This window comes from Rasamsonia emersonii (genome assembly GCF_000968595.1).
Source record: "Rasamsonia emersonii CBS 393.64 chromosome Unknown ctg1118621760083, whole genome shotgun sequence".
In the NCBI taxonomy this organism is placed as follows: domain Eukaryota; kingdom Fungi; phylum Ascomycota; class Eurotiomycetes; order Eurotiales; family Trichocomaceae; genus Rasamsonia; species Rasamsonia emersonii.
This window is the reverse complement of record NW_013563204.1, coordinates 1-13,500: the sequence shown is the minus strand read 5'-3', so window position 1 is coordinate 13,500 and position 13,500 is coordinate 1. Positions and strand designations below refer to the sequence as shown.

General features: G+C 44.5%; 4 protein-coding genes across 4 annotated transcripts; 2 read left to right on the top strand and 2 right to left on the bottom strand.

Moving 5' to 3' along the window:
• Window positions 1-332: 332 nt before the first annotated feature.
• Window positions 333-3,240, bottom strand: T310_3791 (Tryptophan--tRNA ligase; the record flags this gene model as incomplete). The annotated part of the gene is made up of 9 exons (XM_013473338.1): window positions 333-799; window positions 848-966; window positions 1,021-1,136; window positions 1,224-1,304; window positions 1,378-1,935; window positions 2,216-2,376; window positions 2,445-2,869; window positions 2,929-2,973; window positions 3,059-3,240. The coding sequence occupies 9 exons, from the start codon at window positions 3,238-3,240 to the stop codon at window positions 333-335; spliced, it is 2,154 nt and encodes a 717-aa protein (XP_013328792.1).
• An 829-nt stretch (window positions 3,241-4,069) lies between these two features.
• On the top strand, window positions 4,070-5,409 carry T310_3790 (Purine nucleoside phosphorylase I, inosine and guanosine-specific; the record flags this gene model as incomplete). Its single annotated transcript, XM_013473337.1, has 8 exons — window positions 4,070-4,277; window positions 4,339-4,417; window positions 4,475-4,554; window positions 4,611-4,675; window positions 4,887-4,939; window positions 5,001-5,056; window positions 5,087-5,280; window positions 5,347-5,409. The coding sequence occupies 8 exons, from the start codon at window positions 4,070-4,072 to the stop codon at window positions 5,407-5,409; spliced, it is 798 nt and encodes a 265-aa protein (XP_013328791.1).
• Window positions 5,410-7,806: 2,397 nt separating this feature from the next.
• T310_3789 (CCAAT-binding factor complex subunit HapE) lies at window positions 7,807-8,895 on the top strand (the record flags this gene model as incomplete). The annotated part of the gene is made up of 4 exons (XM_013473336.1): window positions 7,807-7,890; window positions 7,999-8,055; window positions 8,166-8,819; window positions 8,878-8,895. The coding sequence occupies 4 exons, from the start codon at window positions 7,807-7,809 to the stop codon at window positions 8,893-8,895; spliced, it is 813 nt and encodes a 270-aa protein (XP_013328790.1).
• A 305-nt stretch (window positions 8,896-9,200) lies between these two features.
• On the bottom strand, window positions 9,201-11,958 carry T310_3788 (Exocyst complex component Sec15; the record flags this gene model as incomplete). The annotated part of the gene is made up of 7 exons (XM_013473335.1): window positions 9,201-9,279; window positions 9,331-9,581; window positions 9,636-10,085; window positions 10,134-10,269; window positions 10,336-10,445; window positions 10,659-10,790; window positions 10,855-11,958. 7 exons carry the CDS (start codon window positions 11,956-11,958, stop codon window positions 9,201-9,203), a joined length of 2,262 nt encoding a protein of 753 aa, XP_013328789.1.
• Between the last annotated feature and the right edge of the window lie 1,542 nt (window positions 11,959-13,500).

Sequence of the window (13,500 nt, the reverse complement as noted above, 5' to 3'; positions counted from 1 at the left end):
CTCCATGGACCAACAAAATGGAAGCCATGAGGTTGTATCCCATAATATACATCCACATAGTGATAATATAGTTCAGTCCCAACAGCCTGGTGTTGAGTTTGTTAGGTTCCATGCCAACTGCAGTATAATGGCTACTGTTATAATAACCAGGGTCAAACATGAACATACACACATATAAATAATGTCATGCACAAACATACCTGTGGGGCAGTAATTATGATATATTGAACATAAACACCAAGTTCCTCACCTGCCTCAGCAGCATTAGGGCCCTGGTGCCTAAATGGGCACACTGAATTCTGAGCTCTGCATAGTTTAAACTTGAGTGTTATCTATAAGCCCAAAGCAGACTTCACCGACTGCATAGTAATATTGGCATTCGCGCGGGCCTCTTGGGCTCCTATATCTGCAATCCTATCAATATAGCTGGCGTCCTTTACCATGATGTCAGAGTACTTTTCTCGGATATCCCTCAAATAATCGCTCAATGTTTTGGCGACATGCTCTTTCAGAGCTTTGATACCGGCCGATTTGAATTCCCGGGCTAATTCGTCACAGGATCTCTTCTCAGAGTCAATATGACTCAAGATTTCGATCAGATTCGATACACCCGGTCGACGAATTGGGTCATAGCTGATATCTGGTTCCGAATCTGTGAGTGCCAGTTTTATTTTCTTGTGGATGTCTTCCGGCGAGTCTGTGAGCAGGATTCTGGAGCGTTGTTCGACATCCGATTTGGACATTTTTTGAACTGGATCTTTCAAGGACATTACCCGTCTGGCCGGAGCTGGGTTCGAGACTAAAGGTCAGAGGTCTGCAATATCTAACTTTACACAAGTACACTCACAGATCAGAGCCTGTGGAGCAGGGAAAAGTGGACCGTAAATGTGATTGAAGCTATTCGCGGTATACCGCGTAAATTCAATATGTTGCTTTTGATCATCTCCAACGGGAACATGAGTAGCTCTGCGCAAAAGTTAATCTGAAAGGATTCCGAGAAGGCAGTGGTCCCATACTGACCTGTGTACTAATATATCGGCCGCTTGGAGAACGGGATAAGAAAAAAGCCCCAGCCTCAGCTTGGACTTTGCGCTTGAATGTTCCAGGCTGGTGTGTTCAGGTAATTGAAGCTTACTCTAGAGAAAGTCAATATAAGGACTTCGACCTCTTCAAATGAATTGCGTCATTTTCTTCTTAACTTGTCATTGATATGAGCGACGCACTTTCCACTGAGTCATGCGCGAAAGATAACCCATTGAAGCCACTGTACTCAAAATCCACATTAACTCTGCATGTGCAGGCACCTAAGCAACTTTCAGTGAATGCCGTGAAAAGTAGAGATTTCCAAAATAAGAACAAGGAAGTCGGAGTGCATACTGCAGATTGATAGAAAATAGTAGACCGACTGGGGTCGAGACCTATGGCAAGGAGCGTTGCAAAAGTTTCTTTTCGCCATTGACGGAGACGGGTAGACTCTTGAGGGACTGTCAATGCGTGTAGATCAACAACGGAGAAAAACAATTTGCTTCCCTCGGTTGCAGAGTCCTGTAGTCGTACCCACTCACGTAGTGCTCCCAAGTAATTTCCCAGGTGTGGTATTCCTGTCGGTTGAATACCAGAGAAGATGATACGTTGTGGACTCGAGCTTTTGGTACTTTGGGACGAGCAGAATAACCGCGACTGGAGAGGAAGGAAGACAGCGGCAATTGGTTTGCTGCTAGCGATTCCAGTTTTTTGGCACTGCAGATAGCGTATCAGGGGCTTGAAGGTGTTAGCAATCATCGTGATCGCCGAACGAGAGCCAGGAATAGCCAGAAATAGGTTAGGTAGGTAGACAAAAACATAGCGCCAGAGGAATACTGCAGCAAGCATCACGTGCACATCCGCTACTTTGCTTTTGTGACTGACCTCTTTAGTCTTGAGGCACTTGGAAATCTGCATCCAGTGCCATTGGCATTATCTACAAATTCATCTTAATCTGGAAAGTGTCTGGCGTTAGTGAGGCAGAAGAAGCCCACAAAATGTAGCCAAATTCAAGATTGGATAACTCAGTTGAAACTAGTTACGAAACCAGTATGCTATACGACCTAATTCTTAAAACCAGAAAATGAACATAGAACCAAGCCCATAATAACGCAGCCTTGTAAAATACAATGGAGACAGAAAGGAAAAGGGCTTAAGGCATGAAACTTCGCGACGCTCAATCCTTGCGGACTTGAGTTAGAGGACTTTTACTATTCAAGAACCGTTCGCTCCTCAGAAGCTCGGATATTGACCGCTCTATCTTCGCATCCTTGCGCTGACCGAATTGTGAGAAATAAGGTTCAAGGGTTTTCTCAACATCCTCTGCAGTTGCATCCATTGTCTTGCCAACATCTATCAGATATCAATGGTCAGCGACATGCTGTCATGTATTGGTCAAAATACCAGATGAGAGTTCTTACCGAGACTTTCAAATTCCCAAACATTTGCCTTCATGCCAACACCGTAGAACGCGTGCTTTCTTAGGAATGCAAGCCAAATCTGCACCGTATCAGGATGTCCATCCTTGATCTGTATCAGACGGCGTAATGTTATCCGCTCGAAATTTTCTTGGCTCTTCTTGTGGACAAAATTGCTTCGGATTACAGTCCAGCGTTCAACAATACGTGGTAAAGGGACGGGACCGGATACGGGAAGTTTGAGATAATAGGCTGCACGTATCGCAAAATCGGCGAAGAACTCAAGATTGCGTACACTGTAGGAACGAAGCTGAAGATCGCAGACAGGCAAACCGTATTCTGCCTTTCTACGCAAAGGCCGCAAATAGATCGCCTGAACACTCCTGGGCAAACGAAATTTCTGGCCGACGTCATTCAAGCGTTCCGCCCTATCAATTCAGATCAGTCAAAGAAAAGGCTATCGTATAAATAAATAGGAGTAACTAACCAGGGCTTAACTGGCAAATTTTCCGACTGCGTTGCTTCCGTTTCGCTGGATGCGTGCCCGTCAGTACAGTGTTTTGTCCATTCATATATTGGAGAACCTACCGAAAGGACGGTCTTTGAAGCTGACGAACAGTATGCGGCTGCGGCTCGGCACTAGGAGAAGTTGTCTCTTGGCTGGAAGTTGCAATTGCTCGAGAAGAGATGGAAACCTGAAATCGTCAGCATCCTCAATACAGTGAAGACTCTTCGGGCCCGATACTTTCAACTGTTGTTTCGCCCCCCAAATGGGACGAAAGCACGAGCGCGAGAGCATATTAAGATATAAAATTGATATCTTCAAATTTTCGTTAATTCTATTGTAATTGACTAGGCAGTGTTGGGAATTACTCTGTATTATGCCTTCCGCGGAGGAACCTGGAATTGCAAGGATCAAATTCCAGAAGGTATTTTAACTCACCGCCCTACATTCTGCCGGGCTCAACTGCAACCCGACAACGTACCGGTAGGTATTAGTTCTACCACTAGCCGTACCAGGCGAAATTCACTTCAACCTTGGAATCCATTACAAGCCATTGCGACGATTATCATAGAACAGACAGTTGCATCTCTCCTGCTCGAAAAATTTGCAAATTTCAATATCACCTATCTGATGTCAAGGCCCTCTGGTACAAATCTTCATCTGATTTTCTCTACCCCAACAAACTAGGAGTCCGAAATCTAGAAGACGCCGTTGCTCTGTTTCTCTTGAGTAGGTCCCAATTGGTATTTATGAGAATAAAGACGAAAAAACTGGCTCCTATTTCCTCAGTCTGAGTAATGCTGGATGGCTTGAAAAAGGTATCGTCTTTCCCTTTAACTAAAAAGAGTTACGAGAATCTACATTGCTGAACGTTCACCGATGCATTCCATTCAAATATGAATAGTTCTCCTGGAATTGGACATACTTTATACTGCCTTTGAGGTTCTAAGATTGTCTTTTGCTATCTTAGACAATCACAAAGTTTAAAGGAATTGGCCACAATCCCATCCTTGTGCTCAGTTGTGATTAAAGTTCCGACATTTCTTTCACTTTCTGAACCCCCATTCTCTGCCACCAATTCACTCGCAGTAAGACTTGGTTCTATCTCCGAATACCTGGTGTCATGGCCGATTTACTGCAGAACCGTTCAGTCTATGCACAAGCCGAGGAGGCGGCTCAGTTCCTGAGAAAAGGCCTGGAAGTAGCGCTCCAAAATCCGAAGGTTGCTATCGTTTGTGGCTCTGGGTTAGGAGGTCTTGCAGACACGGTGCATGAGAAGCCACGGGCTGAATATGATTACACGTCCATACCCCATTTCCCACAGTCAACAGGTAAGGTTCTCCTCTAATACCAATTCCTGTCGTCACGAAGTATTGCTTCTTACAAAACTAGTTTCGGGGCATGCGGGGAAGTTGGTTTTTGGGTTTCTCGGGAAAAAGATACCGGTCGTGTTGATGGTTGGTCGAACACAGTAAGCTTCTCTCCACTGTTCTGCCTGGATTCCCGGTAACTGAGAGGTTTCATGAAGTTACTACGAAGGCCACTCTATGGAGCGCATAACTCTTCCGATCCGAGTATTCAAGTTATTAGGCGTCGACGTGGTAATATGTAAGCCAAAACGAGATTTTGATGGAAAGCCTGTCCTTCCTGACCTAAATTCACAGTAACAAATGCAGCTGGTGGATTGAATCCTGAGTATGCTGTGGGCGATATAACACTCCTGAATGATGTATGTATACCGTCATTCCAAAGCGTCCATTAATGTTCTAGTGTGCTTATGAGTCAAAGTAGCATATATTTTTGGCTGGGTTGGCTGGCTTGCATCCTCTGCGGGGACCCAATGAAGAGAAATTTGGAATTCGTTTCCCCCCCTATCAGATGCATATGATTTGGAGCTGCGCCGCTTTGTTCACAAAGCATGGAGAAAACTGAACACACAGGAGACAGGGAGGAGGCTCCACGAAGGGGTTTACGCTTTTGTTTCTGGACCTAGGTGAGCCATAACCCTTGATGAACTTTCTCGACGTTGGATTGACAAGCTGACATTCTTCTAGCTATGAAACGCGGGCTGAATGCCGTATGTTACGGCAACTAGGTGCGGATTTGGTTGGTATGTCAACAGTGCCTGAGATCATCGTAGCAAGACACAGTGGCATGCGAGTGCTTGCACTCAGCCTGGTCACAAATAATGCTGTCCTCTCACCAGTCCCACGTGGAGATGATCATCTTCTTCAGCGGTCAACCCCAAATGATCTCAATGCTATACTGCAAGAAGGGAAGGCGGATCATGAAGAAGTACTAGAAGCTGGACGTCTTGCGGCCGTGGACATGCAGGTGAGTCTGTGGGAACAAGGGTCCGCCCTACCCAAGCAGTGAACGTAATACTGACCTCAATCACAGAGGCTCGTTGGGCAAGTCATTGTGGATATCTTCGAGCCAAGCGAACAGCAGAGTGACATGTAGGCTTTGCTGTTGCCAAAGCGAAGACGAACCTGCTGGGTTCAGATGGCTAGCTGCACTGCCAAGTGCCTGATAGCCCCCTGACCACTTTGAAAAGGTGTACTTAAGGATCGAACAAAGACTTATGGATCAATACCACTTCATATAGTTCCTTTGCGACGCCTTTTTGCTCGGAGGCATTTGTAGTAGGCTTTCTTTCCGCTGGTTTTGGCAGCCTGGATGGCGTTGTACCTTCTTTTGAATTGGCCGGATTCTCGCTCAAGCGCTATTGCCTCCTCGACAAATGTACTCTTCCGGTCCTTCTTGGGGATACGGGCGCTGAAGAATTCAGTAGGGCCCTCAATCACAGTGCCAACCTGAGAAAATTCGGGCGGCTTTGCCTTGCTATCATCCTTTTTGTAATGCCTTTTAGGATCAAGAACTGTACGCATTCGAAGCAACTGTAGGTCTCTTTTCAACTCAGGTGTCAGTTTAGTCTTCGGCAAATCAAACCAATCACCACCGGCACTTTGTTTCTCCTATGAGATTTTCGATGGTTAGTTAAAGACAGCTCAATTATACGCGACCTAAAGGCAAAAACAAGTAATAGCCAAAAGTTCAGAGTAACTATGATAACATATGAAGCTCTCATGAAAGCAGGACAGCCCAGGACGGACTGAATGTACTGCATCGAGTGCACAAGGCAATAGAAATTTTAATCACGACAACGTATTGATTATTAAACTGAATAAAATGGATAAGACTAACCTTGACTTTTGATCGTGATGTTAATGATTCGACAGACCAGGGTTTATCTGACAACTTCTTCTGAGAAGTATCAATAACCCGTGTATTGTCAACAGTGGCGACATCATCTTTCTGGTGGATGTAAGCCTGGAGACCCTGGCTTGAAGGTATTTTAGGAATCCTTTGAGGTTCATGTCAGCGAGACATGAGTAGTCAATGCGCAAAGATAAGGAAAGCGTACGGTCCGCAAGCAGCATTGTTTTTATCCTCTAACGGCGCAAGACTTGACGTATTAGAAGTTGAGGACTCCGACGAACGTAAGCGGGCCTCTGCCTGTAGAAGAAGTTGTTGGATATCATCATCTGTGAGCGTATCTTCTTGAGACACGGTCTCTCTCGAAGACGATGAGTCTAGCATGTCCTAACCCCAATAACGAAAGTTCTTTTAAGATAAAGGGTTGGAAAAAAAAGGCTTTAATTGAGAGCTGGATTGAACTTCTTGCTAGACTTATGAAGGAGAGAATAATAGTAAAAGTTTGTAGGAAGAAATTTTTTTCTCCATGCTCCCTCCGTACGTTGCCAAGCAATGCCATTTTAGCGCGTCTTAAAAAAAAGGACCTCGGGACCTAGAAAGATCCTAGAGAGTGGGGCCTGCGTTCACCGACTGGATAGCTCGGTAGGTACCTAGCCTCATTATTATTATTGAGACATTATTATCACTAGCTAGGTATCTATTTGCTCTGTATACTCCGTACCATATAGGCGCAAGCTCACAGACGAATCAGCTATAGCAGGCTCAATACCAATGTGAATAGTCATTGGTGCCTTTCAAACTATAGTAGGTAGGTACGCAAGCTTTAGGGTTAGTCATACTGACTCGGAGATGGTGTTTATCTACCTACCTAGGTACCTAGCTAAGAACACTGACAAAGATGCCATGCATGTATGGTTCTGCTCCTAAAGAGCAGAGTCATGTTTTGATGTTGCATTTAGTTTAATATCTTGCTCTGCCATGATTGATACATGTACGTACAGCAAAGTACATAGCTACTAGTTGAATCTTTCTGGAATATCACAGATCCAATATTTATAATGGTGCCTATATAATCATCCTCTCATCAACTCCAAGATCTAGTTATCATTCATCAAGTTATCAACATCTAATACCTACCTAGCTAACAGATCTATTAATGAAATAATGATAATAGTGATGGAGAATCCTAAACTTCCAAATACTGCTGTGGCGGACCCCGCTCGGAATGCCGCTAACCTCTTAGGATTAGAGCCATCCCCTCCCACCCGCCTTCTGCAAACGTCACAATCAGCCACTGGCTGACACTTCCATTTCACCTGTCATGTCACATCACGACGCGCCTTTCCATTTGTTGTCATCCATCTATTCTGGTGACAAGCAGTGGCTCAAATTATTCCATTGTCCATCAGAGTCAAATTAATAATACGGGTCTCTTGGGGACCCTGAGCTTTGCGCTATTAGTCCTGTCTATCGACTTCCCGCGACCCTGACTCGAGGGACTTCTATCATTGACAAGCAAATATTTCTTGCACATCTGATTCATCAAAGGAGTGCCTGTCCAAATGGAACAAACTTCCCAGCCTTCTGGACAGCAACAGAACAGGCAGCAGCCTGTCTATGACATCAGGAACGGCGGCCACTATGGTTCGTAGGCTTGGTATCGAGCTTACAGTTTCTCATTCTCTCCATGCTGATACAGTGTGTTTCACAGGTGCTAGCGCGGCGGTACGTTGATTATTCTTCTGTGCATTGGATCTTTTTGGGCAAGAGATCAATGATTGTTGCTCAAATCAAGTATCAAGTTAGGATACTGACAATGTAACACATGGGCAGCTTTCTGCACAAGGATTCGCGCCAGTCCCTGAGTTATATACTGGCACATGGGCAAATGTGAGAATGATCCGAGTAGTTCCAGAATCATTACCACTTACCACCTTCCCATATATAATAAGCTAAATCAACAGTGCATGCCTTGTTATCTAACATTGACCATCGTACAGGTGAATCAAGGCCTCCAGGGCACCTCTCGCGACATACTGACTACGTACTGGCAACACGTCATCAATCACCTTGAATCGGACAATCATGACTATAAAATCCATCAGCTACCCTTGGCGCGCATAAAGAAGGTTATGAAAGCTGATCCAGAGGTGAAAATGATATCTGCAGAGGCTCCAATATTATTCGCAAAAGGCTGCGACATCTTCATCACAGAGCTAACCATGCGCGCGTGGATACATGCTGAAGACAACAAACGGAGGACTCTTCAACGGTCTGACATCGCGGCAGCACTTTCTAAGTCTGACATGTTTGATTTTCTTATTGACATAGTACCGAGGGAGGAGGCTACATCGCACGCAAAGAGATCCGGTCAGGCATCCGGAGCAACAAGCTCAACAGCACCAACTTCCACGGCCCCCGGTGCCGGTCATATTCCGCAGTCTCAATCCGGAGTCCAGCATCCCCAACACCATATGGCCCCGCCTGACTACGGATCGCTTGGACAACATGCTATCCCTCAGGATCAGGAGTATAGGCCCCAGCCGGGTATGTATCCTGGTGCTGTTCAATCCGATCCTGCAGCGTATGGACAACCTCAGCCGCAAATGTTTGAAGGGATGTATGCGGCATACCCTCACCTTCCACCACAGCAGGTAAGTCTTTCCCATAAATTTCTTTAAATAGTATCTTCAATTCCTTTATGTTCTTTAGATTGGTATTTTGCATTGACTGACGGGTTCCGACGGTTTGAGAAGTGATGGTCATTCGAACACTCTGCGTCATCCCCGCATGATTCAGAGGCAGCAAAAATTAACTTTACGGATTACAATGACTTTGGAGCTGGAGCGACTATGGGAGAAGAGGAGAGCTATTAAATCCACTAATAGCCATTACTTTAGTATTACTTCGGGCTTACTAGCCAAGGCAAAAAAAATGACAAATGCTCTGCTTGAGCTACCCGATCCATTGTAATGTACATTCCGTCGTCACTATGGACTTGTGCATCGTTGACCTCAAAGGCCTTATGTATGTAACTACGACTTCATCCCAAATCTTGAAGAGAGCGCTGCAAATTTATCTGTCTTCGATGGGCTTTGTACCGTTCGCGTGAGCCTAGCCAACGGTCAGCCAAGAAGCAAAAGATCAGTTGAGTGCAGCACTCACTTTTCCAGCAAAATGGGACCATTCATAGCGTCAACCCTGCCATACTTCTTATTCCTGATCGAGATGTCGTAAAACTCGTCTGTGTTGTCTGACTGCAGCAAGTTCACTGTTTGCTGCAGCTCATCGAGATTCTCCCGCAAAATTGGTACACCAAGTCCATCAACAAACTTCGTAAGGTATTCAACATCTTTGGCCAATGCTGCGACGCCGTTTGGGTTGATCTTCTTGACATCCGGTGACAGAGGTAATGCCTAAATGAAAAGTCAGAAGGTCAACGATCTCACTTTGAGGACAAATCTTCTCACCAGAATCATATTCGCCGCATGACTAAGGGCGTCAAAATAAATGAGTTCCTTAATCTCTGTCGGGAGACCAAGTAATGTAGAATTCATAATGTTGGAGAGGAACCTGGTTAATGTTTGCATATAATTGCTCGGCTCGGTTGGCTCTGAAGCGGCCATCCAGTCATATTCTGCCGTCTCAATCAGATCATCAATCTTTGAATTGACCACTTCAAAGATACGCTTCTCTGCAGCTTTCTTGTTATTTCTGAACTTTGCCGTAGCATTGAGAGAAACTGGGCCGACTGTCGAATTCTGTGATCGCGCCGCAGCAAGAAGAACTTCGAGTTCCTTGCAAGCCATCTCAAAGTGTTCTAAGTTTATCAGTATCTGAACAATCTGTCCGAGATACTGAGAGCTGAGACGCTCAACTAGAGTCTCACAAACTTCGTTGGAAAGAAGGTCATCTAATGCCTAGATTCAGTTAGCCTGGGCGATTTACTTAGTCTCTTCTCATCCTACCGTTTTGAGAGTCTCATCGATCACATCGGGGTGAGGAAAATCATCATTAGAAAAGAAATAGAACTGATTCAAGAAGTTACGTATGTCAATACAGCATAGCGGGTACATCTGCGAGAACGGTAGTACACAGGGAAAACTGGAGATACATTAGTCTCAAAAAGAAAAAGGGGAAAAAAAAGTCCGTTGGCGCATGTGGACTTACACTTGCTCTTCTCGCGGCTTTTCTGGAGTATACCAGCTCACGTTGATGACTTTGTCAAACTCCTCCAGATTCTGGATTGGCATAGGCATGTAATCATCTGTCGATACAATCTAAAGATACGTCAGTCCGTATACTCAAAAATCGGGGGCTCTCTTCTGCTAACTTCTTGAAAATCATCACTGAATCGTTTCTTCAACAGCTCTGCATATTTTCCAAACAAGGTCAACAGAAAATTGTCAAAGACTCCGACAGGAAACCCCCACGTCTATGTGTGATGTGAGCCATCGAGCTGGATAACCGGTTCATTGGTGGGGGCTACATACGTCCATGGCTTGCATAAATAGTGCAATAAGATTTTTGATCTTGAGAAGACTTTCGGCATTATCGACTTCATGGAGAGCATCTGAAATCAGACCGACGGCTGTATGGCACATAGAATCCCAGAGTTCCTCGACCTAGTGAGAGCTCAGGTGTGAGCATAGCCTTCAAGAGACAAGATCAAATCCCATTGTCACATACATCGACAGGCGACCTGAGATCTGGAACCCTTTTCATTGTCGACCTTTCCACGATGGCAAAACCGGTCATTTCCTCTAGCAGCGTGTGCAGACTAGCGCCATCTTCATCGACCAGGGTTATCGATGTCGGAAGTAAGAGGTCCTTTTGTCGTCGTCTTGTTGTCGCATATTCAGCTCTGAATTTGTCCATCTGACCTAGGGACTGGTGGATATGTAAACACTCAAACAAAGGGGTGAAATCCACCTGCAGATCATCATTTTGAAGCAGGTCGTACTCCTCATGTTCATCGGAAACCAGTTCAATCGCCGAGTTGAGCTTGAATTGACTCAGGTAAGGAATCTTCTCAGCTTTTTCTTTCAGTCGAGTCTTCCTAAGATCGGTGTGATAGAGTGCTATCTCTCCCAAATATTGTGACATTTCACGAATACGATACAGCCAGGTATTTAAATCCGACATAACGGCTTCGGCAATAGCTCTCTGAGTAGCAGGAACAGAACGCTGTATCATCTCAGCAATCTTGTACTGGGTAATTTCCTTAAGGTGAACATTCTGTAATTCATCGAGGGCTCGAAGTGCAGCGTAATGGTTCTTCTTGCCTAGGAGATCGTGAACGTGATTCGAGAGACGCAACACTTCAAGACAATCTTGAAGAGCACGAAAAGTCTCATCGATATTCTGTCGATGACTTCTCGACTCGACAAGAGCCTTTTTCTGTTCCGCCAGTCTCTCTGTACTTGCCTGAATGGATTGATTCAGGTCCAAGATCTCCGATGTCAAACTGACGGTGCCTTCGCGAATACGGAGAAGCTGGTTGACAGATGTGACGAACTCTTGATGATTCGTGTTACATATGTTCTCTATCTCAGCTTCCTTCTCACTTGCAAATCTGGATAAGGACTGTAGAAGTTGCGAAGTACGATTTCCATAGCTGTATTCTCGGATCGACGGTATTAGCTGGTCAAGATAATCTGAATCAGAAGGTGACATGATGATCTGGGTTAACCTATTGTTAGAAAGGCTTGAATTAGTCCTGATAAGTGCAGATAATCTCACCTGATTCAGAACATTGGAAGGGTCACTGCGAGGTGGAATCGCAGAAGGCATTTTTGACGTTTTTGTTAATCATTCCAAACTGACAAAAAAAGATTTTTTAATAGTGCAAGGATGGATGTTGGTAATTTGTTTTGCTTGTTCCTTGTATAGCAGAGTGAAGCAGTTAACAGATCCAAGGCACAGATTCTTCACTAGTGTTGGTGGCGGGAGATCGTGCGTTCCATACTCTGTATGAGAGATACCTCCTCTAGCTTGTATGATTTAATAGTATTAAATATCTGACAGGCATGTATACTAAGATAGCTCTGAATAATTAGATAAGATACCCTAGAGACTAAGGCAGGGTTCAATTGTAGACAAAATTGTTTTGAATAGTTAGCTTACAAGAATGAGGTGTATCTACAGACTACAGTATCTATCTCTGTATTATAATGGAAATACTCTGTAATGGTCTGTTGGCCAAAACTTGCTTAATAAGCCATTTCCGTGTTTGTGGTCGGTCAGATCCGCTTATACGGAGTACCCGTCCACTCTGTATTAGGTACTTTTGACAATTGACACCACACAGAATCTGCCTGCCTCCGCTGCCTTAGGTATCTAATCTCTGCCTACGAAGTACATTTTTGCCATGGGTTTGCACTGGCTCACCTGCTTTTATATATAGGCCTACATTTCAGGCTTGAGGTGGGCCGAAGGTCCGGAAGTCTATATATAAGCCTATAGTTTATGTAAGAATATGGCTTATAATAATAAGGAACCTCTATATAATAGGGGGTTTATGTAGAAAATAAAAGTGGTATAAGCATTAGTAAGCTTAGGCATCCTTTCACCTTCAAGCAGACAAGCAGGGAGAGTCGTTTAAGGGTCATAAACTTCATATATTTACTGTATATATTATACAGAGTACATCTATAAAGGCTAAGTAAGGTACAGTACATACCTTAGTGTTTGAACTATTCCTATTATTCCGGAGCCAAACATACCCCCTTAGATTCTGTATGGAGTATTACTCTGTACTCCATACTTAAAACTACATCATGAATGAAGCCCCTGGTTAGAATTTCTATTGCCATCTCATCAAATTGGAATCTACAGACATTAAAAATATAGTGGGCTTCTTTAATGAAGCTCCAAATGATGTCATGGTTAAAAACATATGGGTCTGAGTCATGGGTAATCAGCTGTCCTCTGTCTCCCTATCATCAGGTATCATCAGGTATACTATAAAATCCATTTTATACACACTGTCACATGACATATAATGATTAGGTAAGCATACCATACCAAAATTAAAGGCTCTCGGCGTAAGGCTGCCGAGAGCTCAGTGGGGAAATAGATGAAGTCTATCTAGGCATAGAAGATCAATATATTATTGCTCCCTCTGGGGAAGAAAAAGAAGAACTGACTAGGAGCCGGCGTTGAGGTCGGCTCTAAATCTGCGTGGCCGGTTTGGCGGTCACGTGGTAACTGACAGCTGATTGGTCAGACCTGGCAGCTGCCTGAATGCCGTATGGGTCAGGCACCAACACACCCCCCTCACGCGCCAGGGCTGGCCAACAAATTCTACATACATGAAGTCCTTTCCAAAGGTAT